General features: G+C 40.4%; 1 protein-coding gene across 5 annotated transcripts in view; it reads left to right on the top strand.

Moving 5' to 3' along the window:
- The window catches only part of frs3.L (fibroblast growth factor receptor substrate 3 L homeolog), an 86,122-nt gene extending 67,265 nt beyond the window's left edge, over positions 1 to 18,857 (top strand). For all 5 annotated transcript variants that reach the window (XM_041582005.1, XM_041582004.1, XM_041582007.1 and 2 more), the window contains 3 exons: positions 1,690 to 1,851; positions 8,966 to 9,117; positions 16,692 to 18,857. In XM_041582005.1, coding sequence (XP_041437939.1) covers positions 1,690 to 1,851; positions 8,966 to 9,117; positions 16,692 to 17,672 — 1,295 coding nt within the window. In that variant the 3' untranslated portion in view covers positions 17,673 to 18,857. The remainder of the gene's footprint in view (positions 1 to 1,689; positions 1,852 to 8,965; positions 9,118 to 16,691) is intronic.
- Positions 18,858 to 27,767: the final 8,910 nt, after the last annotated feature.

Raw genomic sequence — 27,767 nt, 5'->3', positions numbered from 1 at the left:
ACCAGTATTAAATGTATGTTTGCAAATACAAAGAGTGACTGGTAAAATGGGAAAGCTGGAGGTGCTGGGGGAAAATATGATAAGATTGTCTAGTATAGGTAAATCTAAAAACAACTGGACTTGCTGAGTAATCAATGAAGACGGCGGTTTCAGAACACTTCATTCATGCAACTCGCACAAGTAACACCTCTTTCTAGGAGTTGCATGACACATTGGATAATCCTATCACAGTAACTACACAGAATCTACACCTCTATAAATTTCTTCAGATGTCACCTCTTTGAAGAGTTACAATGTGCCATTGTGATTGGATTAGTGGAAGAGTTTATATGCCGAGAATTTCCCACACCAGTCAGTTGAACTGAAGAAGCTGCTCGGATGAGAAGTGAAACGTCTTCATCGATTACTCAGCAAGTCCAGTTGTTTTTAGATTTACCTATACTAGATATACCATGACCTGTCATATGATGAGATTGGTGTGACTGAAACATGGCTGATTGAGTCACATAACTGGGCTTTTAATATCAGGAAAATTGGAGTTGCTTCAAATGTTTTTTTTGCCTTCGTCTGGATCAACTAGTAGTTAGGTAGATTATATATTGTATATATAGGCTGTCTTTTTTTTCAAACTAACTTACTATGTTAGAATGGAAGCAATTTAAATTTCCCCATGGAAAGTCAATAAATGACATCTGATTGATCGTGGCTCCGCCCACCTTTTTTTTTAAACTTGAACTGCAGTTACCCAGTGGCTACCTCTGCAAAGTTTTGGGAGCCTGGCATTAATATTTAAAAAATGGTAGTCAAACGGTGAATTGTGATTGGCGGTAAGTAGGTGTGCCCAATTTTTCGAACCTTTAGACAAAGTCACCCAGCCACAAACTATACAATGTTTTGGCACCCGGCATAAATAGCGTGAGAATGACAGCATTTTAAATTTAAACCGATGAAAATCAATGGATGAAATTTGATTGGCTGTTGGTTGCCCCATCCATTGTTTCTATTTTTGAACTGCAGTTACCCAGTGACCAACTGTGCAAAGTTTGGGGACCTTGGCATAAAGATTGTGGGATTGAAAGTCAGGTAAAATGCAATTTTCTGCTGATGGCTCTGCCCAAATTTTCTAACCACAATTACCCTGTAATTAATTTTGCAAAGTTTAACAATCCTGGCATATTACATTTAAACCAATAAAATTCAATAGGTGAAATCTGATTGGCTGTTGGTGTCTCTGCCCACTTTTTCAACCCTAAAACTACCATCCCCTAGTGACAAACTGTGAAGAGTTTGGGGACTTCCCTGTCACAGTCAGTGGGAAAATACTAAGAATGCTAATGCTTAAAGGAGAAGGAAACCCTTTTGCAAAAAACCTTGTACCCCCCACCCTACGTAGACCCCTCCTCCCCAGGCTAACTAGCCCCCTGGGGAAATGCTCCATACTTACCCCTCGGCGCAGATTCTTCCAGCGGAGTTCCACGCATCCATCTTCTGCGTCCTCTGTAAGCTAACTGGTATTTCTGCGCATGCTCAGTTGGAGCAGTTTTCCGGTTTGCAACAACTGCGCATGCGCGGAATTACATGGAAATTGCCGATCTCCCAGTCAGCTTACCTAGGACGCAATACAGAACCCTGTAGGACACCACAGAGTTTAGCATAATGTCTCTTTTTCAATTATTTTTTTTTCTCCAGGGATCTTTGCATTCAAGTGCTCAAGGGCAGAAGAAATCTTCAACCTACTGCAGGAGCTCATGCAGCGCAACAGCATCAGTGTTGTAGAAGAGCCTGTAATGATTTCCAGAACTGGACACCCTGGGGAGATGGATCTAGTGCATACCCCTCAGGCTCCAGGAGGTATATTAAGACATATCCGCTCATCACTGAAAATTGATGAGCTGATATGTGCAAATTTATTTAAAAGGGCACTGTACCCTTTTTTATTTTCCACTACTGTGTGTGTTTGTGACTTTTGTCTTGAACCAGGTATAATCTTCTTAGGCTACCTGGCCACAGTCCATTTAAAAAAGCCATTATTCATTGAAGTCTTTGGGGGTTTGGTCACATGCATCATAGATGGAGCTCTCCACAACAGGCACAACTCCCTAGGTTTTTTATTACAAGTAAAGAGTGATTTAAAAGTGCCTGTATAGGTAGTTATTCCTGAGTAATAAGAACATTCCTGTAGGGAAATGTAAGGATATGGTGGGCCATTAAAGGGATTGTTCACATTTAAATTAACCTTTATTATGACGTAGAGAGATATTCTGTGACCATTTGCAATTGGTTTAATTTTTTATTGTTTGTGTTTTTTGAGTTAACTTTTTATTCAGCAGCTCTCGAGTTTGCAATTTCAGCCATCTGTTTTCTAGGGTCCAAATTACCTTAGCGACTATGCATCAATTTGAGTAAGAGTCTGGAATATGGATAGGAGAGGGCCTGTATAGAAAGATGAGTAATAAAAAGTAGCAATAACAATACATTTGTAGCCTTAAAGAACATTTTTTTTAGATGCATAGTGACCCCCATTTGAAAGCTGGTCAGAAGAAGTAGGCAAATAATTTAGAAACTTTACAAAATAAAAAATGAAGGCCTATTGAACAGTTCCTTGGAATTAGCCATTCTATAATATACCAAAAGTTAACTTAAAACTGAACCACCTCTTTACCGCATACATTATACAAACATTTGTTGCTTCTTTCTTTTTTCTTTGCATGCTCTGAAATGTTTGAAAGACTTTATAGTTGTAATCAGAATCATACTATTCTCCTGCACTCTTGGTAAGCGTTCCTTCTTTCATGTTTCTTGAGAGGACAGAGTAAATGGACAGGTAAAAGAAGATTCAGCTAGTGCAAGTTACCTCCATCTGGCTGTTTTCATTGTAGTAAGTACCCATAAGCAACTCCCTGCACTAAGGGGCAAATTTATTATGATGTGTAAAACGAAATTCACAGAAGGAAAAAGTGTAAAATTTATCAAGGTGTAATTTTACGACATGTGTCTTGCAAATCATGGCAGACAAGACAGAGGAGGCAAATCCTGCCAAGTCCTTAGTACCTGCTCATGCCACACCTCTGGTATCCTATTTTTCCTGCATAATATGTTAATCCAAATTTTCCATGGTTTTGCCTGACCCTGTGTGAACCTTGTGTAGACCTACCAGCACCCCTAACACTTCTCAAACCCTCACTCTTCCGAGTGCAAACATAGCCACAGCATCATACATGAGCCCTGACTTTGAACTGGTGCGTGCACTTTCCCTCTCCCTTGCTGGTTTGCAAAATCTAGCTTGCATTCCGGAGACGCTGGACAAGGTCCTTGAACGTCTGTCTACTCCAGCACAGATACAGGACAGTCACCTGACCACCCCCCGCTCATCCCGGGTCCTCAAAGGACCAGGACCTTTCCTCTGAAGAGGAGGGACACAGATTAGGATTATGTCCCAGAGCCCAGAGAACACAGAAAGAGGTGGAGGGCTTGATACATGCAGTCTTTAAGGCAATTTGCGCATTCAGTGAGGCATCAGCACGCAGTTCCGGTGTCAATTTGGGTCAGAGCGCAGTTCCGGTGTCAATTGAGCAGTGCGATGATTAGTTCACAGTGCCACACCTCCCTGTGCAGCCTGGTGACTTGCATGCAGTGTTGAGCCCTGTGCGCACTGTGGAGGCGGTGGTTGCAGCAGGATACCCTGGGGAACAGGTGAAGTTCACGCACTGCTGTAGTTCCGAAGACCCAAAGGAGCAGGGTCGGACTGGGCCCCTGGCTCTTGTGGGCCCCGCCGGCCCAGATCCGAAATTCGGAAGCTTCCTCTTGCTGTGAAAAGTTTTGTGTGAGTTCACGCATGCGCACACACGCGTCACAGCGCGCATGCGCACACACGCAGCGCTCCGGCACATATCGGTGCAAACTCAGCAAGAGTGACCGGAGGGGGGCTCCGGGACAGCAGCCCCGGTGGGCCCCAGGTCCCCCAGTCCGACACTGCAAAGGAGAACAAGGAGGACCTGTCCAATTTGCTGTCTTCTGCCCGTCTTCCTTGTTCTTTCTTCTCACACTCCCCTTCCCACGAACTGCCAGGTCGCCCCCCTAACTGTGCTCTATGGAAATCAATGGTCAGCCAACAGGATATTGCTGATATTACTTGAGAGAATGTGCAGACCTGACAGGCTTACTTTTCTCACAAGGAGCTTCCACAGTAACAGTTGGTTGTTATACAATATGGAGGAAGTGACATCATAGCTAGTGAGAAGCCACTCCCATTCAGTAGTAGCTTGAACAGTCTCTCAGAGAAAGATCCCTAACTGCATGTATTAATATTTTACAAAAAAGTAAGCATTTCTGCTAAAGAAATATATTTGAAGATTTTAATATTTCCACCTCAACTATCCATTCAGAGAATTTTATTTTCGCGATAGATCCCCTTTAAGGACCCAATAGACAAGAAACTAGAGGGTTTTTGTAAATCTACCATCCACCGCATTAGGAAGGCTTTTAGGCCGATGGTTGCATTTGTCTGGGTGGTGAAGGCTATGGAAGTCTGGGTGCAACAGGTAGCACAACTTCTAGGGTCCGAAGACAGATCTCTTGCTGTCTCAGATAGCAGATACAACAGCCTACATCTGTGACACAGCACTAGACTCTGCAAAGTTGGTCACCAAGGCTTCGGTTCAGTCCAAAGCAACCCGTAGCGTCCTATGGTTAACAACATGGTCGGCGGATTTAACATCAAAAAGGTGCCCTTCCAAGGCAAACAGCTTTTTGGTGCAGAATTCAACAAGATAACATCACAAGCAACGGGTGGCAAGAGTACGCTCCTCCCACAAACCAAACCCAAGAGACCCTTCTTTCGTCCATTTCGCCAAGGGCAGAGGACGAAGCCGCAGACCGACAAACTCAACACAAGTAGCCATCCACACTACCACAACAAACAAGGATCAGGTTGGTCCTCCTCCAAGGGACCCACCAAGTCCTCCCAAGACAAACCTACTTCTGCATGAAGACACACCCACCCCTGGGGGGACCTCCTTAGAAGGGCCACTTCTAAGTCAAATCAGAGACCAATGGGTCCTCCAAGTGATATCTCAAGGATATCTAATCGAACTGCTACAGCCCCCTCCTCGAAGGTTTTTTTGTATCCCGGCTCCCCAGAACCAATCCCAAACGGGAAGCAGCCCTGGCAGTCATCCAAGACCTAGCCACCTCCTGGGTCATCCTACCAGTTCTGGTCACAGATCGAGGAAGAGGCTTCTACTCCAATCTCTTCATGGTGCCCAAAAAGGATGGATCCTACAGACCATTTCTCGACTTAAAGGCCCTAAACCTATTCATCAAAAAAAAAGCGTTGTTGGAACTCCGAGAAAGGGGCATAAGAGTCACTCCGTACTTGGATGATATCCTAGTCAAGGCCTTTTCACCAGAACAGGCACAACAGTTGGGATGGTTAATCAACCACAGCAAAACCATTTCCCAACCACTCCTGGACAGTGGTAACTATGGATGCCAACCTAAAGGGGTGGGGCAGAGTACTAGGTCAACAGACAGTGCAGGGTCATTTGAACAAAGTGGAAAGACTCCTCCAAATCAATCTGCTAGATTCGATACTTGTTGGAACACTAGATGGATCAGCTCCATGTAAAAGCAGTCGCATACAGTGAGATAACATACATAAACCACCGGGGGGGGGCATCCGCAGTCCAGCGTCCCTGGCAGAAGCACAAAGGATTCTGGTATTACAACGTACCAGAGATATCGGCTGTTTACATTCCAGGAGTAGACAATTGGATGGCGGACTACTTAAGCCACGAGTCACTAGATCAGGGAGAATGGAGCTTACACCCTGAAGTGTTCCAAGAGAAAGTAGAAAGGTGGACACTCCCAGAGGTGGACTTGATGGCGTCCAGATACAACCACAATGTTCTGAAGTTTGACGCATAGAGGAGTGGCAAACAATATTTGATTGACAGCTGAGATTTTTAAATGAGCTTACAACAGCTATGAATGCTTTAATAAAAAATAGAAATTGGATTTCATGTTTAATTTGAAAAGGACGTTTATTATACAGATTTTTGTGTCTGGGTGACAGGTCCACTTTAAGACATATGGGGCTCCCTCAGATGCCGGCCCCACCATGTTACGGGCACGCAAGCCTGTTTCATTTGAAATCTACTACCGAGTTTGGAAGACTTCATCAGATGGTGTGGATCCAACCACTTGGATCCACGTATGGCAAGGAAAAAGATATCCTGTCTTTTCTCCAGGATGGACTGTCAAAGGGACTTGCCTTGAGTTCCCTAAAGGTACAGGTCTTGGCACTTTCAATACTCTACCAGCAGAAAATAGCGCCGCGTATCAATTTGAGAACCTTCCAACCTACCAGATTGGTTCCTCCATGGGATTTAAACCTGGTGCTGTCAGTCTTACAAAAGGATCCTGTCGTGCAAGCCTCCCTTCACCATCGTCCATGGAGACAAGGTGGTCCTAAGATGAAGACCGGAATACCTGCCCAAGGTATTGTCAGAATTCCATCTAAATCAAGAAGGGCCAAGAAGAGGAACAAAGGCGTCCAAGGCGATAGTTGCTAGATGGATCCCTTCTACCATCACTAGAGCCTACGCAGTGAGGGGGAAATCACCTTCCTTTAAAGTTCTAGCCCATTCCACATGCTCAATTAGTACATGTTGCAGACAGTGCTAAACTGAACACCTCAAGGGGTTAAAGTGTCCCATCCTCAGGGTTTGCTTTGGGATATCCCCATGATGCCTGTGTCCCCCAATCTAGGGAAGAGAAAAAAGGATTTTTTTATACTCGCCCTTAAATCCTTTTCTCTTCACCTACATTAGGGGACACAGGCTGTCCCTTCCTGTGATTCTTAAATTCTGAGGGGGGTGGGGGAGATTCCTCCTCTGGTTTGGATTGCCAGTGTGATGTTGCTCCTTCTTCGGTTGAAACTGACTCTAAACAGGAAGAGGCAGGGGAGGAACCCGGAGCAGGAGTTAACATCTTATTGTCCATTCTCCAACCTGCAGGAACTTCATCCCCATGGTGCCTGTGTCCCCCAATCCAGGGAAGAGAAATAATGGCAGTAGGTCTGTCGTTCGCATTAAAATTACATGCACCTTGATAAATTTTACACCGTTTCTTTCAGCGAATTTCGTTCTGCACATCGTAATAAATTTGCCCCTCAGTGCAGGGGGTCGCTTATGGGTACTGACTACAAAGAAAATACAGTTAGATGGAGTAAACTTGCACTAGCTGAATCTACCTTTACCTTGTCCAGTTACTCTCTCTTCTCAAGCAATAGTCCCTAATGAAAGAAGGAACGGTTACCAAGTGTGCAGGAGAATAGTATGATTCTGATTCCAACTATAAAGTCCCAATGTAGGTGAAGAGAAAAGGATTTAACGGTGAATATAAAAAAATCCCTCTTTTACATTGAAAACGCATAAAAATGTTGCTCCATTTTTTTACACAGTGAAGCCTGGCGATGTAAGGTGTATTATCCTGCTGTTTTTTACACGGCATAATAAGTATGCCCCTAAGTGTTTTCAGGGTATTCGAAAAATAGTTGGTGCAGTATGAGAGATGGCTAGAGAAAGACATATGCCCCCATATGTATTATTAGGCACTACGTTTGCACAGGAGCAGTAACATATAGCAACTAATAAGATGTTTACTTTTAAGCAGGTGATTGGTATATGCTTCCTGCTGATTGGTTGCTAAAGGTGATTAGACCTTTAGCAAATGTTGCTCCTTTTATTATATTTGACTGTGGGAGAATAAGGTACAATAAGAGGAACATTTATTAACATTGGAGACAAACATCACTGGTAATGTTGCCCATACCAACCAATGAGATATTTTCTTTTGTTTTCTAACTTGTAGGTAATTGATTGGTTGCTATGAGCAACATCACTGGCAATGTTTGTCTCCAAAGATAATACATATGCCCCTAACTGTAATCCAGAATGGAAGCGGTATTTTTGTAGGTGGACTGAAACATATAGCTCCAATACTTGTAGCCCATGCTTGACAGAGATTGTTCAACAGTTACTGCCCCGGTGGAGCATTAGGTCCCTAACTTGTTTATTTGAGATGTATTCATCAATGGTGTTGGCAAACATTTTTCTCTTAATGTGGCACATTCCTTGGATCATATCTTACTCATTTAAAATGTAAGATCATATCTTACATTTTAAAAATGTAAAAGAATGTTAAATATTTTGCAAATGGAAGACATACAGATATTGGATGTGTTCATCCAAAATGCTCGGGACCTGCAGTCTGCCACTGCCATCTGGTGGAAAAAGTCATGGACTGACAAAAGGACCTTTTACAGCTTCTGATGTTAAAAAACAGGGGAAAAAATCCATGGCTAGCTATTTTGCCATCACTTAGTGTACATCAGCTACAGTGCTTTAGCATCAGAAGCAGCGTCAGGTGGATGCAGGTCCATTTTCTGCCAGACAGCAGTGGCAGTCAAAAACTGATTTTGACCCTAGGCTTATGGGGACATGAAGTAGAAGGTACTGCCTAATTATTAGAGAGAAAATGCAAGTCCATCAAAAATGAATAATTGGTTGTTTAAATAGTAATTTATAGAATATTACATTGAAGGGTTTCTGGATCATAAATGCAATACCTATATTAGAAGGGAACAGTTGATTATTTATTTTAATTGCTTTTTATTTAAAAAAATTCAAAAAGTAAGTTAATGAACATACGTGACCCGTTGGGCACCTAAAAAAAATCTAAAGAGAGGGGGGCAAGCTGAAATGTCTCCTTGCAATAACTTTGCACCACCTTAAATAATTACTGGCTTAATAGTAGTACTGCATCTAGGGTGGATGCTTGCGATCCTCTATTTTATTGTCCATATTTGCCAGTAGCATGCTGTGTGGATATGTACAACAATCTATTAAATTAATTAATTTTCTAGTTATACTTGCTTCTAAACATTCTTTCTTTATTTGAGTAGGTTTGGGGTATACAGGGTTCCCAAATGGATTCCATAGTTTTCCTCATGATGGGCCAACCTACCCATCTGCTCGTCACCATTCAATGGGAAATGTGAGACATCCTTCTGTTGCTGAGGAGGCAGGTCATGTTTTGATTACACCAGAAGATCAGGTGTGTATTATTTTTATGGCATGTTATGCATTTATAGATTTTGTTATGCAACATTTTGTAAGATTAACATTTTGTTGAAATCTCTATTATATACCCAAATTATCCACCATTTATGAACTCTGTGGTTGTGACATTAACAGTAGTAACTGAACCTATTTGTGACAATAGGGAATAGCTGGTAAACCATTTTAAGAAATGGAAACAACAGATAACCCTTTAAAGGAGAAGGAAAGGTTAAAACTAAGTAAGCCTTATCAGAAAGGTACACCTAAATATACCAGTAAACCCTCAAAATGGTGCTGCTCTGAGTCTTCTGTCAAAAGAAACACAGCATTTCTTTCCTTCTATTGTGTACTCATGGGCTTCTGTATCAGACTTCCTGCCTTCAGCTTAAACCTCATTGCCCTGGGCAAGAGCATGCTCAGTTTGCTCCTCTCCCCCCACCCCTCCCTTCTCTACTGTATTCTGAGCCCAGAGCAGGGAGAGACTCAGGCAGGAAGTGATGTCACACCATGTTAATACTGCAGCTCCTATCCTAAACAAACAGAGAGTTTCTAGAGCTTTTTACACAGGTATAGTAAAACATTTTACAGAATAAATATAGCATTCTAGCTTGCACTATTGCAGCTAATCTATTGGCAATAAAATGCCTCCGTAGCTTTCCTTCTCCTTTAAGTGTCATCTGTGTTGCACTCTGTGTCAGTGTTTTTGTGAATAATATGTGCTCTTTATTTGATGTCTTTTCCTGATGTGAATTTTTATTTTAGTTTGGAAAACTATACACTGAGTTTTTCAGCACAGCCTAAACTTTCAAAATCTTTTATTTAATGCATGTAAAAAGCAACTTGTTTGGAAATCTCACCCGAGAACACCAGTAAAAAATGTATAGTATTATGAAGAATTCTTACAAAACCCCCAGTAGAAGACAATAATCGTCTCAACGCTTGTAATATACAGCAATAAAAATAACTTTCAATAGGGTTGCTCAGCAATGAAAATGTTATGGGTACAAACAAGCAATAAACAGCAACGCAGAACTGAAAAAAATTAGTTCTCTTTTCTCAAGTAGTTGTTTGGGAACCACTTACAGTCGTATGAAAAAGTTTGGGAACCCCTCTTAATTCTTTGGAGTTTTGTTTATCACTGGATGAGTTTTCAAAGAAACATCTTCCCTTTAATATATTTAATATATATAATATAATATAACATGCCTTAGTTTTTCAGCAGTGACATAAAGTATATTGGAATAACAGAAAATATGCAATATGCATCATAACAAAATTAGACAGGTGCATAAATTTGGGCACCTCAACAGAGATATTACATCAATAATTAGTTGAGCCTCCTTTTGCAAATGTAACAGCCTCTAGAAGCCTCCTATAGCCTTTGATGAGTGTTTGGATGGCGGTATTTTTGACCATTCGTCCATACAAAATCTCTCCAGTTCAGTTAAATTTGATGGCTGCCGAGCATGGACAGCCTGCTTCAAATGATCCCATAGATTTTCGATGATATTCAAGTCTGTGGACTTCCACAATATTGTACTTCTCCCTCAGCATAAATGCCTTTGTAGATTTCGAAGTGTGGTTAAGGTCATTGTCTTGTTGCAATATTCAACCCAGTGATGCTTGAACATTATCCTAGTAGTAACCTCCACTGTATGCTGGCAAATGCACGCAGTTTGTCAGGTAAAATGGGAGACCTATAATTAATTGAATGCTCTAAAATATATGATATAATTGGTATCACTAAGATCTGGTGGGATGAAACATGTGACTGGACTATGAATTTAAATGGTTACATCATTTTTAGGAGGGGAAGAGGGACTCTGGGTAGAGATTTTGACTGGGCAAAAGCTTACAAAGAGAATTATCATTGGTTTATGCTATAAATCACCTTGTATAAGTGACGAGTATGAAGCCCAGCTTCAGATAGAAGCAGCTTCATAGCTAGGTCCAGTTGTTGCTATAGGTGACGTCAATTGTCCAGACATTGACTGGGGTAATTAGGTTGCCAAGACAGAAAAAGCTAGTAGGTTTGTAAATATTCTGAATGACAACTTTTTATTCCAACTTGTTCAAGAACCTACTAGGAATAACTCTCTTTTGGACCTTAACAAATAAGGGAAAGTTGTGCTCACCACTAATTTTTAAAACCATTAGGTGGGGGTGCAATGAGGCTGTGACCACAAAATACATATAGCCAAATACAAGAGTCCTCTGCACTCAACCCATTATCAATATATTTAAGACAGAGACATTTTGTGCATACTGCTACTAAAAAATGCCTTACCCTTTAAACAAAACAGGGATTGTTTGTCCATATATTGCAATATATTTAAGCTGGCCAACTACGTCAAAGTCATCCCATATCTGGCCAGTCCTATGCTTAATTTTCATCTGATTCATTAAGAATTCTATTACTTCATTATACATTTTACAAAGGGACTAAGTTTTACCTGCAACTTACTAGCTGCTTTCAAAGTAAAACTCCCAAACTTGGCTGCCCTTATATTAGACACCAGTGGGATCACCTGACTATAGCTGGGAAGGGTGGGAGCTACAACATGGAGCTGGTCACTGCTCCTGTATAACTATAACAAACAAGGGAAAGTTGTGCTCACCACTAATTTTTAAAACCATTAGGCGGGGGTGCAATGAGGCTGTGACCACAAAATACATATAGTCAAATACAAGAGTCCTCTGCACTCAACCCATTATCAATATATTTAAGACAGAGACATTTTGTGCATACTGCTACAAAAAAATGCCTTACCCTTTAAACAAAACAGGGATTGTTTGTCCATATATTGCAATATATTTAAGCTGGCCAATTACGTCAAAGTCATCCCATATCTGGCCAGTCCTATGCTTAATTTTCATCCGATTCATTAAGAATTCTATTACTTCATTATACATTTTACAAAGGGACAAAGTTTTACCTGCAACTTACTAGCTGCTTTCAAAGTAAAACTCCCAAACTAGCTGAAAGCAGCTAGTAAGTTGCAGGTAAAACTTAGTCCCTTTGTAAAATGTATAATGAAGTAATAGAATTCTTAATGAATCGGATGAAAATTAAGCATAGGACTGGCCAGATATGGGATGACTGACGTAGTTGGCCAGCTTAAATATATTGCAATATATGGACAAACAATCCCTGTTTTGTTTAAAGGGTAAGGCATTTTTTTTGTAGCAGTATGCACAAAATGTCTCTGTCTTAAATATATTGATAATGGGTTGAGTGCAGAGGACTCTTGTATTTGACTATATGTATTTTGTGGTCACAGCCTCATTGCACCCCCGCCTAATGGTTTTAAAAATTAGTGGTGAGCACAACTTTCCCTTGTTTGTTATAGTTATACAGGAGCAGTGACCAGCTCCATGTTGTAGCTCCCACCCTTCCCAGCTATAGTCAGGGGATCCCACTGGTGTCTAATAAAAGGGCAGCCAAGTTTGGGAGTTTTACTTTGAAAGCAGCTAGTAAGTTGCAGGTAAAACTTAGTCCCTTTGTAAAATGTATTATGAAGTAATAGAATTCTTAATGAATCAGATGAAAATTAAGCATAGGACTGGCCAGATATGGGATGACTTTGACGTAGTTGGCCAGCTTAAATATATTGCAATATATGGACAAACAATCCCTGTTTTGTTTAAAGGGTAAGGCATTTTTTAGTAGCAGTATGCACAAAATGTCTCTGTCTTAAATATATTGATAATGGGTTGAGTGCAGAGGACTCTTGTATTTGACTATATCTCTTTTGGACCTTGTAATATCTAATAATACTGAACTCATCTCTAGCATTTGTGTGGGTGAGCATTTAGGTAATAGAAATCATAACATGGTCTCCTTTAAGATTCTGTTGCAGAAGCAATTCTATAAGGGAATAACTAAAACACTAAATTTCAGACGTGCAAACTTTGACAGTATAAGGGATCTCTGCAACATATTAAGTGGGAAATGCTTTTTCCAGGGTTAAACACGGAACAAAAATGGAAAGTCTTTAAAATGCTGCTTAATAAATATACATGTCAGTATATTCCCTTTGTAAGCAAGGAATGTTGTTGCAAAGCAAAACCTTTTTGGTTCATTTATAGGGTACAAGGAGGCCAATAAATGATGCAAAAAAACTATAAGACAAGCTAAAATTGATATGGAAAAGGATTTTGCAGCAGGCAGTAAATAAATCCAAAATTATTTTTTAAATATGTTAATAGTAAAAAAATGAAGCAGGAAGGGGTGGGACCTTTAATCCTTTCATTTCCGAGGGGGGTCAGCTGGTTGATGGAAAAAACCCCCGCAAATTCTGAAAACATATTTTTCCTCTGTCTACACAAATGAGGAACCAGTTAATGAAGGTTTCATTCTTGATAGTCCCAATTCTAGTAATACAACTAATGGTGCATGGTTCACACATGAAGAAATTCAAAAGAGACTAGACCATGTTAAGATAAACAAAGGTCTGGGCCAGATGGTATTCATCCCAGGGTACTTAGCGAGCTTAGCTCTGTGATTGCCAAACCTCTTTACTTAACTTTTCAGGATTCTTTGAGGTCTGGCAGAGAGACTGGCGAATTGCTAAGGTGGTGCCTCTATTCAAAACTATAGGCCAGTTAGTCTGACGTCAGTAGCAGGAAAGCTTTTCGAAGGGTTAATAAAGGATAAGACACTGGACTTCATAGCAAATCATAATACTATGAGTTTGTGCCAGCATGGTTTTATGCGTAATAGATCTTGCCAGACTAACTTAATTTATTTTTATGAAAAGTAGGAACCTCGATTCTGGGATGGCAGTGGATGTGATTTACTTAGACCAGGCATGTCCAAATTCCGTCCCGCGGGCCAATTGCGCGCCGATTTCAAATTTACACTGGCCCTCAGCCTCCGTCATAATAATAATGTGGCCCGCCAGCACATTGCAATTGGGAATCGCGTAGCCATAGCAGTAATATTTGGTCACATTAGTGAAATGATCTGCCACTTGGTCTGTACTGCTGCCTGTGTAATGAAGGTGTTAGCAATAGACACTTACTGGCACGGAGTGACGCACTGCTCTTGCATACTTCTTTAGGGCTGAAGGTGCAATAGTTGTATGGGACTTGTTATCCAGAATGGCCTGGGCCTGGGGTTTTCCGGATAGCGTATCTTTCCAAAATTTGGGTCTTTTAAACATTAAATAACCCCAATAGGCTGGTTTTGCTTCCAATAAGCATTAATGATATCTTAGTTTGGATCAAGTACAAGCTACTGTTTTATTATTACAGAGAAAAATGAAATCATTTTTAAAAATTTGGATTATTTGGGTAAAATGGAGTCTATGGGAGACAGCCATTCCGTAATTCGGAGCTTTCTGGATATCAGGTTTCCGGATAAGGGATCCTATACCTGTACTAATGTGCCAGTACAGTAAACTAAAGACTATGCGAGATCGATGCGTCACTACCTGCCAGTTCTTGTCTATTGCTAACACCTTCAGCACACAGGCAGCAGTATAGACGATCATTTCACTTATCATGTGCCCAAATATTACTGCTACGACTAAACGATTCCTTGTTTAAATGAGGCAGGGAGAAAAAGTCCAAACAGACTCCACTTCTCCACTTCCTAAACGCTGTGTACGCGTCCATCTCCACGAGTGAATGATCCTGATTGCAAGCTTGCTATCTCGAAATGGATGTCAGGCTGAATGGTCGGCCCCCACACATTTTCACCTCTCCAAATCTGGCCCTCATTGCAAAAAGTTTGGACACCCCTAACATAGACTTTGCTAAAGCATTTGATACAGTGCCACACAGAAGGTTACTGGTTAAATTAAGGAATGTTTGCCTGGAACATAGTATTTGTACCAGGGTAGAGAACTGGCTAAAAGATAGATTAAAAAGAGTGGCAGTAAATGGAACATTTTCTAATTGGACCAGTGTTGTTAGTGGAGTACCACAGGGTTCTGTACTAGGTCCCTTGCTTTTCAACTTGTTTTTTAATGACCTGAAGGTGGTCAAAGTACTGTTTCTATTTTTGCAGATGATACTAAATTGTGCAGAACTATATGTTCCATGCAGGATGCTGCCACTTTGCAGAGTGATTTGTCTAAATTGGGAAACTAGGCAGCAAACTGAAAAATTAGGTTCAATGTTGATAAATGCAAGGTTATGCGCTTTGGCAAAAAATAATATAAATGCAAACACAAATACAACTTTAAAATTAAAGTAAATACAGTTCTGTCTTGCATAAAAAAGGGCATTAACTCAATTGATGAAAACATAATTATGCCTCTTTATAGGTCCCTGGTAAGGCCTCATCTAGAGTATGCAGTGCAGTTTTGGACTCCAGTCCTTAAGAGGGATATAAATAAGCTGGAGAGAGTGCAGAGATGTGCAACTAAACTGGTTAGTGGGATGGAAGACTTAAATTATGAGGGTAGACTGTCAAGTTTGGGGTTGTTTTCTCTTGAAAAAAGGCACTTGCGAGCGGACATGATTACACTTTACGAGTGCATTAGAGGACATTATAGACAAATTGCAGGGGACCTTTTTACTCATAAAGAGGATCACCGTACCAGAGGCCACCCTTCAGACTAAAAGAAAAGAACTTTCATTTGAAGCAACGTAGGTGGTTCTTTACAGTGAGGTCACTGAGGTTGTGGAATGCACTGCCGGGTGATGATGTGATGGCTGATAGTGTTAATGCCTTTAAGAGTGGCTTGGATGATTTTTTGGCTAGACATAATATCAAAGGCTATTGTGATACTAAATTCAATAGTTAGTATAGATATGGGTATATATAATTTATGTGAAAGTAGAGAGGGGTGTGTGTATGGATGCTGGGTTTTCATTTGGAGGGATTGAACTTGATGGACTTTGTCTTTTTTCAACCTGATTTAACTATGTAACTAAACTATGTTCTTTGTGCAAATTGCACTGAATTGTAGATCGATGTACAGATACACCATCTGCAGCAAGATGTTCTTGCAGGTCTTTGGAGGTGATCTTTGGGTTGTCTGTAACCATTCAACAATCCTCCGCATATGTCGGTCCTGTATTTTTCTTGGCCTGCCAGACCTGGGTTTTACAGCAACTGTGCCGGTGGCCTTTTTCCATTTCCTGATTCCATTCCTTACAGTTGAAACTGACATTTTAAACCTCGGAGATAGCTTTTTGTAGCCTTCCCCTAAACCATGATACTGAACAATCTTTGTTTTCGGATCTTTTGAGAGTTGCTTGTAATTGGCCACCTTAAATACCTTGTCTCGTGATTGGACACACCTGCGTATGAAGTTTAAGGCTTAACGAGCTAATCCAACCAATTTGGTGTTGCCAGTAATCAGTATTGAGCAGTTACATGCATTCAAATTAGCAAAATTACAAGGGTAACCAAATTTTTGCACAGCCAGTTTTTCACATTTGATTTAATCACATACAAATGAATACTGCTTCACTTAAAATCTTTGTTCAGAAAACACCCCAGTACCACTGTATGTAGTGGCTTTTGGGTTATCTTGTTCGATATATAACATACAACCTGATCACTAAAAAATAATTCTTTAATGCATCTCTTCCTTTTTTTATCTCTTCTAACAGTCTCACACATATATGAATACAGCCAGTGGAGGTGAAAAAGAAATGGGAGGTCGACATTGTATGCATTCCTTGCCTGAGGCACATGCACCATACCATGACCCACCAAGACACAGGCTTGGTCCAAGCTGTACCATGGAAGAAAGGAACCCCCAGGTGTATCTTCAACCAGGAGAAGTAAAATTTGTGCTAGGCCCAGCTCCTGCCTACAGGCGAATGCCAATGAGGGGAGATAGCGTCTGTCAACATCACAGAGACTACCAGGGTCATATTTGTAGTGTTGAGAGAGAGCCGTTTCCACTTCATAACAATAATAATGAGTGTACAGATCAGTGGCATACCCAGAAGTGTGCCTACGAGAACATCAATGGCTTAGTGCCACCAGGAAATATAACCCTACTACAGGGGGGCACCAATAGGGGCCTAAAACTGTCAGCTAATGGGGTACCATTTAGTAGCTGCTCTCATCGGAGGACAGCAATGCTACATTATGAGAATTTACCACCACTCCCACCGGTTTGGGAGTGCCAGTCTCTGCACCAAGAGGAAGATGAAGAGGAGGACTCAGCTGGTGCTATGACACCTTCACTCAATGGCTACCATGATGATCCTGTGCAAAACTACATGAATGCTGAGAGTGCAACAGCATGTGGAGAATACCATCACCCTCACCAACCAGACTGCCAACCCCGCCGAAACTGTCCATCAAATGTGTTTAACTTTGACTACCGAAAACCACATACTGAGCAGAGTCAACTTAACTACATTCAGGTGGAACTAGAAGGGAAGAATGAAGGGAAAGCACGGGCAATCCCACAAATCACCTGCACCCCAACTCCCAATCACCCAGTCCACCGTGCTGACTCTTATGCTGTTATCGACCTAAAAAAGACAGCAGCCATGTCCAACCTGCAGAGAGCACTGCCACTGGACGATGGCACTTCAAGAAAGACCAGGCACAACAGCACAGACTTGCCTCTGTAACTGCTGTGTATCCATTGCATACTTTGTCTTTATCTTTTCAAAAGCGATCTGTGCTGCTCTGTTTTGGTTTTTTTCTTTTCTTGTGTGAGTGTATCCTGGTCTTTTGTATCCCACCACTTCTTCGTATTTAACACCCTTCCTGAGAGAAGTATTTCTGTTTTTAAGAATGTGGAATTTAGCATCTTGGGCAATTGGGTTGATGTTTTAGTAAAAACAAAAGCACTCCTTGTTGTAGCTGTGCTGTAAGGACCAGGAAGATATAAAAGGTGAAGACTGTAACTTCACCCAGCTGGAAATGCTCTTTGTGGGTCAAATCTCAGTGTTGTTTTTTTATGTATTTATTTTTTTATTGTTGCTTTTGTACACTTGAGACATTTTCTCATTTGCTGATTTAATTTATTGATTTAACTTATTTTTCTATTTATTTTGTAAACACTCCATGCCATATTGTGCCGTTGGAAAAACACTGCCTGGTCTCACAATGCCTAAAGGACTCTCGACTGATGTGCATTACGGGTTAGATCCTTGTACCTCTTTTGATGTCATTTGGACATTAGCATGTTACAAACAATTGAACTGTAATGTATATACCCAGTTATTGCATTATACAGTTACAGTAATGTATAGGTGCTAAATAAAGAAAAGGTGAACCTTAAAAGATTGTCTAAATTATATATATTTATATATATATATATATATATATATATATATATAAAAATGTACATACAACAGAAACAGGAAAACAACCAATCTAAGATGTGAAGGATTCACCACAGATTATAAGGAAGCCCCATATTTTCTGTACTTATTACTTGAATTAAAAGTGCCAAATATTTCTGCCTGTGCCATGTAAAAATTTAATTTGTGTAATTGTTGTAATTTATTATTCCCTTTATACTTTGTGTATGTTTACAGTGATTTATTAAAATGTATGTAACATACACACATGATTTCTGTAAGGTCCATCCGTAATGGTACAGCTCTGCTTTATAATCTTTACAGGTCTGTGCTGCATCTTTTGCCTTGTTCTATATATAAGGTAAGTGCTTCAGCTTCATGGACACTTCCAGAAGCTAATACAGCATTATACAAAATGTAACAGTCTTGGTAGTATATAAAGAATCTATTGAGTTTTATGTCAAATGAATTGGGTTATGAAAAAAATTGCAGTTAATGCTTTTGTGACTCATTGTCTTGTGTAGCTTTGTCCACTGGTTTTGCTGTCTTTTGGAAATGCATGCATATTTGGCATTTACAGGTTGCATAAACAGTATGTTTTAGAAGGTTGTGTATTTTTTCATGTGCACCAGAGCCGTAAAGGGAATAGAGTGTGTTCTGCTGTTTGCTTTTATAGCTACAGCTATAGCCTGCCTCAACCAGTCCCTCAGCTTAAAGGGCAGCACTTGCTCAGGGGTTCTGTCAGTGCTGTACCATCTATGACAGACAAACCTAATGTTCTGCTTAATAATTGCTTAGTCTTTCAACAACTGCCCAGAGCATATTAGAGTCGCTCAAAAGTTGGACTAACAAGTTCCAAGGTGTCCTCTTGTGGACAACATGTCAATTGCTGTTACATGGCTGTTAAACCCTTCTTAAATACACAAATAGCTAAATATAAGCCCCATATTCACAAATGAATAAGGTATAGTTAGTTAACATTAAAGTTTTCGAACATTTTCCCTTTGTTGTCACACCATAAGATCAATAATGTTTCCTACTTGGTTAATTGTGGTTCTTGAAAGAAGCCTAAAGCAGTAAGAGCTTTAATACTCAGAGAAAACAATGTGATTTTACTTTGGAGACTATAACCATTTGAGTGCCAACTTTGGTAGCAGTGATTGGCACCACATATTGCGTGCGGGGGGGGGGGGTGAAGGAATTTGACAACATAAGGTGCCCATACACTGAGAGATCCGCTCGTTTGGCGATGTCGTCAAACAAGCAGATCTCTCCCCGATATGCCCACCTTGAGGTGGGCAATATCGGGTTGATCCGATCGTGGGCCCTAGGGCCCAACGATCGGATCCTAACGAATAGCAATGGGCGGTCGGATCACGGGACAGCATCAATGAATAGATGCGGCCGCAATCCAACGGGATTTTTTGTCCCATCCAATCGAGATCTGGCCGACTTTCGGCCAGATCTCGATATGTGAAGCCGGTCGGGGGGCCCCCATACATGGGCCAATAAGCTGCCGACACGGTCTGTCGGCAGTTTTTATCGGCCCGTGTATGCCCACCTTTAGAAACTAAGCATCTTTCTGAATCCCCACACGATCTCACAGGAAAATATTTTGTTATAAATTGCCTTTTTATAGCTGCCTCTAAAATATCTAGGAAAAGGGTTTGCTTTCAAAAAGCAACAGACCAGTTGTATGTTGTATAAATCATCCACATAACTAACTAGAATTTATACGATAAACTAGTTAAGTGACAACATGCCTGCATGGTGTATATAAAGGTACTATGAATGTATACACAGGTGCACATTCATAATAATAGTATTGCTATTTAGATACTGTTTTTATTTACAGATATTCAAGCTATGTGTAAAATGTACCTCTAGCTTTTACAATAACGCAAAGAGAAACACATAATTTACAATTTGCTCTTAAAGGGATACTGTCATGCGAAAACATATTTTGTTAAATTTAATTTTGAAATCTGACATGGGGCTAGACATATTGTCAGTTTCCCAGCTGCCCCCAGTCATGTGACTTGTGCTCTGATAAACTTCAATCACTTTTTACTGCTGTAGTGCAAGTTGGAGTGATACCACCCCCCCCCCCCCAGCAGCCTAATAACGGAACAATGGGAAGGTAACGAGATAGCAGCTCCCTAACACAAGATAACAGCTCCCTGGAAGATCTAAGAACAGCACTAAATAGTAAAAGGCAAGTCCCACTGAGACTGATTCAGTTGCATTAAGTAGGAGAAATAACAGCCTGCCAGAAAGTAATTCCACCCTAAAGTGCAGGCACAAGTCACATGACTGGGGCAGCTGGTAAATTGCAGGAGATTTTCAAAATTGAATATAAAAAAAATCTGTTTGCTCTTTTGGATTACAGTGCAGAATGCTGCTGGAGCAGCACTATTAACTAATGTGCTTTGGGGAAAAACATGTCAGATTTTTTTATTTATCCAACTGTCCCTAATTCATTTGTTTCCTTGAGCAGAATTTTTAAGAAAAATGTAATGTAATGTAGTAATTGAGTAGTAGTTTAAAACTACTACAGTTCACAGTGCATCCAAACATTTTGTATGATGTCTAATTTTTGTTTTGTTGAAAATGTATTTTACTAATATATAGATGAAAAAAAGCCCTTGTTACATATGTCTGCTGAAACACTGATGATCCCTCTAAGATCTTCCCTTAATGGGTCAGATACAATTACACATTTCCTGTAGGCAATACTCCTGGAAGACCGGATTTGCTCTTAATCGCCTGTGCGATTCTGATGTCTGAATCATTCATCCTTAGAGGGGGGAATGTTGCTACTATGACACTGAAAAGAAAGTTTGTTTGTGTTTCTTTTTGCTTTACTGTAAATACTGGTAGTTTTGATTTGTTTAATTTAATCTTAAAGGGATTTAAAAAGCAGAATTAGGTTAATTCCATTCTTGCTAAAGCTTTGTATATCAATAATTGATGATTTAAGGCCTCATTTGCAAAAGTGACAAATTTAATTCAATTAATCATATACTTCAGGTATTTTTATAAGCACAGCTTATGCTCAGTACCACTTGCATGCTATGGAACAGATTACACAACCTCATGTAAACCATGCAGTGTAATCTGTTCCATAGCATGCAAGTGGTACTGAGCATAAGCTGTGCTTATAAAAATGTGTAATTTACCATTTGTAAACCAGGCCTAACCAGAAGTGAATCCCGCAAAGCATGTATGTTAGGTTAACAGCAGCTTTGAGCCCATCAAAAAATATAACAAGTATTCAAAAGTAATTTCAAACTTGCAATGACATTTAGAGGCTACATGTAAATACCCTTTGTGGTGATAATAATACACTGCTAAATCCAGAACACAAACTGGATATAATGGAATATGCAATGTAAGCTTACTAAAATACAACTTTTAGAGGGAAAGCAGTAGAAAGTGTACACCGTTTGTTACTACAAGTGTTAGATGAGAAAACATATGACTGATTGCTTTGCTAACAGAACAAGACAAAGATGCAAGCACAGGGACTTATAAATATATACAGCAAATATTGCTTGCTGATGATAATGTTCTTTCTCACTATCATTGTTTGCAATCACACAAAATAAATTAATTTTCTTTTCAAATAAAAATATATAATTTTGTTATAATTTTGTTGCAGTCAGGTGCATTGAGTAATGTCCTCTGGCAGAAAAAAAATTGTGACTTTGTTGTAATTATCTGTGTGTTTTAGATATTGAATATTACTGACACAGGTTGAGATGAGATCTGACACTCTTCCTGTTTGAAGTCCATTTTAACGCTCACTGTGGAAACTTTTTCATTCCATTACTGTTTATATTCAATTTATGAAGTAATTAATGCAGAGTAGAACTGACCAGTGATTTTGAACTAAAGAAAGCTAATGTCTTATTGTGTACTTGGATTGAATAAGAATAAAGAGATGTCGAAATAAGACTGCCACTGATGAATTATTAACATTGTGTAAAAGATGCAGACGTTCTGCTAAAATGATCTAATATCAGTGTGCAGTGATTTTTGTTGTTTGCTAATGCATATCATATAGCTCGAAGTTAATTTGTAATTAGGGCAACTAAAGCACAATATGAAGTATTGACTAGACAAAGCTGCTGTACATTCATAACTAATGCTATATAAATACAGGCTCACTTGGTGTGTCGGCATATTTACTGTATGCAGAATGAGTTCCTTCTTGTGGAGGCATTTCAGTTTTGAAAAAGTGGTTGGCACTACAGCTGAGGTCTTAAAAGCTATGGATAACTTCATAGGCAAGAAATGTCTTTTAAAATGCTTTGTAAATATCAGAGCCCAATGGCAGTCTTTATGAAGGTTTTTTCCAGCTAACACCTTGTTTCTACCTAGAATTTTACATTATGAATTATTTTAATTAATTAACTTTAAAGTGATGAAAAGTGGGGGATGCACTGAATCCACTATTTTGGATTCGGCCGAACCCCCGAATCCTTTGTGAAAGATTCGGCCGAATACCGATCCGAATCCTAATTTGCATATGCAAATTAGGGGTGGAAAAGGGAAAACATTTTTTACTTCCTGGTTTTGTGACAAAAAGTCACGCAATTTCCCTCCCCAACCCTAATTTGCATATGCAAATTAGGATTCTGTTTGGCCGGGCAGAAGGATTTGGCCGAATCCTGCTGAAAAAGGCCGAATCCTGGATTCGATGCATCCCGAATGAAAAGGCATCCCAGTAGGTTTCAAAATAACTAACTTTGTAGTAGAAGCTGACTAGGTATCTGCCGTGGTACCGCTGACCACCCCTGCTCCGATGCTTCTTAAATGGAAATGCACTCTCTCTCAGCAGTGGGAGTTTATTTTAAATGAGCAGTTTGCACCTAATAGTGATGCTTAAACACCACATATACTAGCTGCTCGTGCAGCTCCCAACCAGTTTCATTTTGGAAACTTCAGAGATAAGGTGGACATTGATATGAAAGAACATGTCTCTTGATAAGTAAAATTAAAATAATTAAAGTCAATTTCAAATTTATACAAATCCCTAAATTTACAAGAATGCTTTTTTCTTGTTCGTCCTTAGGTAGCACAGTGGATTAATATCACATCCAGGCATAATGGATTGAAAACTTTGACCCCTCCTCTAGGGATCCTGCTCTTCCCTGTATTAACCCCGCCTACTAGTTTTTTTCCATCCTGCAGGAGGTAGGATGTCTGGAGAGCATCGCTTCCATACACATTTTTAAGTTTAACTTTTTTTTCCACAGCTGCACATTTATGGAGAAGGACAGGCAAGCGTGAGCTTCAGAGCTGGCAATTTGCCTAGGCAAGCGTCCTGGACAGTATAAGGCTATTCCGGTCCCCGGCATTTCTCTCAACGCAGAGTTAGATTTTCGCGCCAAGAGCAAACTTCCGGCCGCCATTTTAGGTGCACATTTTAGGTACACATCAGGCACCTCAAGGAAAGTAAGTCTTACTTTTGTTTATCTGTGCATATACCCTTACTGCTCTTTACCTATATCTTCCTGGGTTTTAAGCCTAACATGATGTCTGATCCTTCTAAGAATATGCAAGTCAAACAAGACTTGCAATCAGACTCTGACACAGCCTCAAATAAAATATCCAAGATGTACCTAAAGATAAGGAGGTACATCAGTACCATAAAAAATGTAAGACTCATACAGAGGCTAGGACAGACTCCTTTCCTAGGACAGAATCCCAGTCCACTTCCACCCCACAGATCTCCGATGGGTTTATACCATTTCAGACTTTGCTTTTGACAATGTCATCAGCAATGGAAAAACTGGTTGCTAACCAGTTGACCCACCAATCCTCAGTCCCCAAACCTACACAACATGCCTCTCAGGCTGAGGAGGTATTTTCGAGGAAGAAGCAACTAAGAGCAACTTCTTACCCCAAGACAAGAAAGCCAGACCACTAAACCCACAATCAAGAAGGCCGTTTAGGTCCTCCAGTTTCACTCTGCGTTCTTCACAACACTCTAGACAACAACAATCATATTCAAACCAGCCCAAAGACAATTTTCGTCCATACAAAAAGCCCTCCTGGAACTTTCAAAGGTGCACCACTAGAGGAATACCAGACAAACCACAGGGTGCATGAAGAGGAGACCTCTCCCAAACCTACAGAAGCGAAATGGGAATGCCTTCTAAAGTTCAGGGAGATCTGGCTTACATCAACTTCCAACACTTGAGTCCACAGCATAATATCTGTTGGCTACAAGCTACAATTTAAAGAAAAAAAATCCACTCACCCAGTGTGACGAGCTTTGCAGATAGCAATACAGGATATGCTGAAAGCCAATACTATAATTCCAGTGCCACCAGAAGAGCATCATCAAGGTTTTTATTCAAATCTATTTTTGATACCCAAAAAAGATGGTTCACTGCACCCAGTACTGGATTTGAAATTTCTAAACAAATTCCTGCACGTGCCATCATTCAAAATGGAGTCTCTAAGGTCAGTAATTGCAAATGTAGAAAAAGGAGAATTTTTTTCACGGCAATAGATTTAAATGCTTTCTGCACATCCCAATACATGTAGACTTTCTATGCTTTGCCATACAAAGAGATCATTTTCAATTTCAAGCCTTACCTTTCGGGCTCTTAACAGCCCCCGGGGTGTTTACAAAGATAGTGGCTGCAATAGTAGCAAACATGAGACAATGTGCTGCCATATCTAGATGACCTTCTTATAAGGGCACCATCATATACAGAGGTGGTATCTCAGATCAACCTATGCAGGCAGATACTAGAATCTCACGTTTGGAAAGTTCACACCTCAAAGAGCACAATAATTCCAACACAATCAATAATTTTTTTGGGAGTCAGTTTCTGTTCAACACAAGGTGTTTCTCTCCCCAAAAAGCAGGAAAATCTTTACAGAGCAGCGCAACAGGCAATATCCCAACAGTCGCTGTCAGCCAGAAGTTGTATGCGGCTTCTAGGACTAATAACTTCGTCCATAGAGATCGTTCCATTCGCACAAGCTCAAATGAGATCTCTACAACTAGAATTCCTACAGAAATGGCAAGGAGATTACAACAAACTGGACTCACCCATATTCCTCTCAAGTGCCACAAGATATTTGCTTCAGTGGTGGCTTCAGAAGGACAACATCAGGAGAGGAAAAGTTTGCTCCATCGCAAACTGGTCAATAATGACTACAGATGCCAGTCTCACTGGCTGGGGAGGTGTTTTCAACCACAGGTTGGTACAAGGCCGATGGTCACAAAAAGAATCCTGCCTACACATCAACGTACTGGAATTACGGCAATTTTTCTGTCCCTAACACATTGGTCGGACCTATTGGAAGGTCATTCGATAAAAGTCAGATCAGACAACTAAATGTATCAATTGAGGAGTTGCAAAGAGAAGTACATAGTAACCTTTGTATCTCTCCTGCAGCCCTCCAGTTAACTAGTTCAGGTGCCGTAGTGTTAAATAATTTAAAACTCAACTTTTATTAGTCCCACTAAAAACATTTTTGCCACAAAGACACATCATTGAGAATCCACTTCAATGAAGCTGGATCATATCCATAAAATAACATACAACTTAAAAACACATAAGTGGACAAGATTGGGGGAGAGAAGTGAGCTGATAACTTCTCAGCCACTATCTATGTAGATATATTCTTCAGTGGGGTGTATTTAAATTCCCCCTTTACTGTTGTAAATAACTGGGCCAATATCAAGACGCTCAGTATTGGCAATGGTCATTCCTAATTAACTCCAGAAAGCCACAAACCGACAATTCTTAGTGGCTCTAAGAATTGTCGGTTTGTGGCTTTCTGGAGTTAATTAGGAATGACCATTGCCAATACTGAGCGTCTTGATATTGGCCCAGTTATTTACAACAGTAAAGGGGGAATTTAAATACACCCCACTGAAGAATATATCTACATAGATAGTGGCTGAGAAGTTATCAGCTCACTTCTCTCCCCCAATCTTGTCCACTTATGTGTTTTTAAGTTGTATGTTATTTTATGGATATGATCCAGCTTCATTGAAGTGGATTCTCAATGATGTGTCTTTGTGGCGAAAATGTTTTTAGTGGGACTAATAAAAGTTGAGTTTTAAATTATTTAACACTACGGCACCTGAACTAGTTAACTGGAGGGCTGCAGGAGAGATACAAAGGTTACTATGTACTTCTCTTTGCAACTCCTCAATTGATACATTTATTTGTTACATTTTCTTAACTTGCGGGTGCACTGTTACTTTGTATCTACTTATTTGGTTACTCCATTAATAGGCATCAGATCAGACAACGCCACCGCTGTCGCATATATAAACCACCAAGGAAGTACCCACAGCAAAGCAGCTTGGCAAGAAATGCTCTGCATCCGTCAGTCGGCAGAACGCAAGTCATGCCGCCTAGCGGCCATTTACATTCCAGGTTAATTAAATTGAGAGGCAGACTTCTTAAGCTGGACCACCCTCGACCCAGGAGAGTGGATGCTACATTAGGAAGTATTCTGTCAAATCACAGCCAAGTGGGGTACTCCTCAGATAGATCATATGGCAAGCAAGTTCAATCACCGATAACAGGCTACTGTTCCTGGTACCACGATTCAGCAGCTTGGTCAATAGACACAGTGACAACGAAATGGGACTTCAACTGATATACATTTTCCACCTATACCAATGATACACCCTGTCCTCAGGAGCCTGTGTCTCTTCCAAACTATAAGGGGCCCGAAGGCTCAGACAGGAGTAGTGGACCTAGGAGGAAGCACCAGTCCAACAGTTCTCGAACTGTACCTCGGTACAGGAAAGGATTTAGAAAGAGAGTGGTCAAGTTCAGGCAATATGGTCGGTTCAGGCAGCAAGGGTTCAATAAACAGGAACAGGCAAGGATCAATACACAGAGTCAAGATAATAAGAGGAAAAATAAAAGGAAGAACCTATTGTAGGGCAAGGTGAGCAGTGTCTCAGCGTCTTTTATAGGCCTCCTGTGGCGCCAAAATTAGACGCAGTGATGTCATGACGCTCGCATGCATTTTCGACGATGGCTTCCATTCTGACGCTTCAGCGCTGGCGACCAATCCGAATCTCAGGAGATAACTGGAGACAAACGGCCACAGGATTGATAACCTTGATTACAGGAAAAGGGCCGATGAATTTAGGGCCATGCTTGGGAGTAGGAATCTTGAGGCGGATATTTCTTGTGGACAACCAAACTCTGTCTCCAAGGGAATATTGGGGAGTAGTTACCCTTCTTCTGTCGGCAAAATGTTTTTGAGACAAAGAACTCTTCTCCAGGTTCGCTTTGGAGGCATGCCAGATAGCAGACATATGTGCAACTTGATCATTGGCTGCTGGAACATTGGTGAGGAGAAGATCTTGGGGGAAGGCCATAGGGTGTTGACCCAACACGCAGAAAAAAGGAGATTTTCCGG

This window comes from Xenopus laevis, chromosome 2L (assembly GCF_017654675.1).
Source record: "Xenopus laevis strain J_2021 chromosome 2L, Xenopus_laevis_v10.1, whole genome shotgun sequence".
NCBI classification, from domain to species: Eukaryota; Metazoa; Chordata; class Amphibia; order Anura; family Pipidae; genus Xenopus; species Xenopus laevis.
Note: the sequence above shows the minus strand (reverse complement) of the source record. Positions and strands in the feature narration are given on the sequence as shown.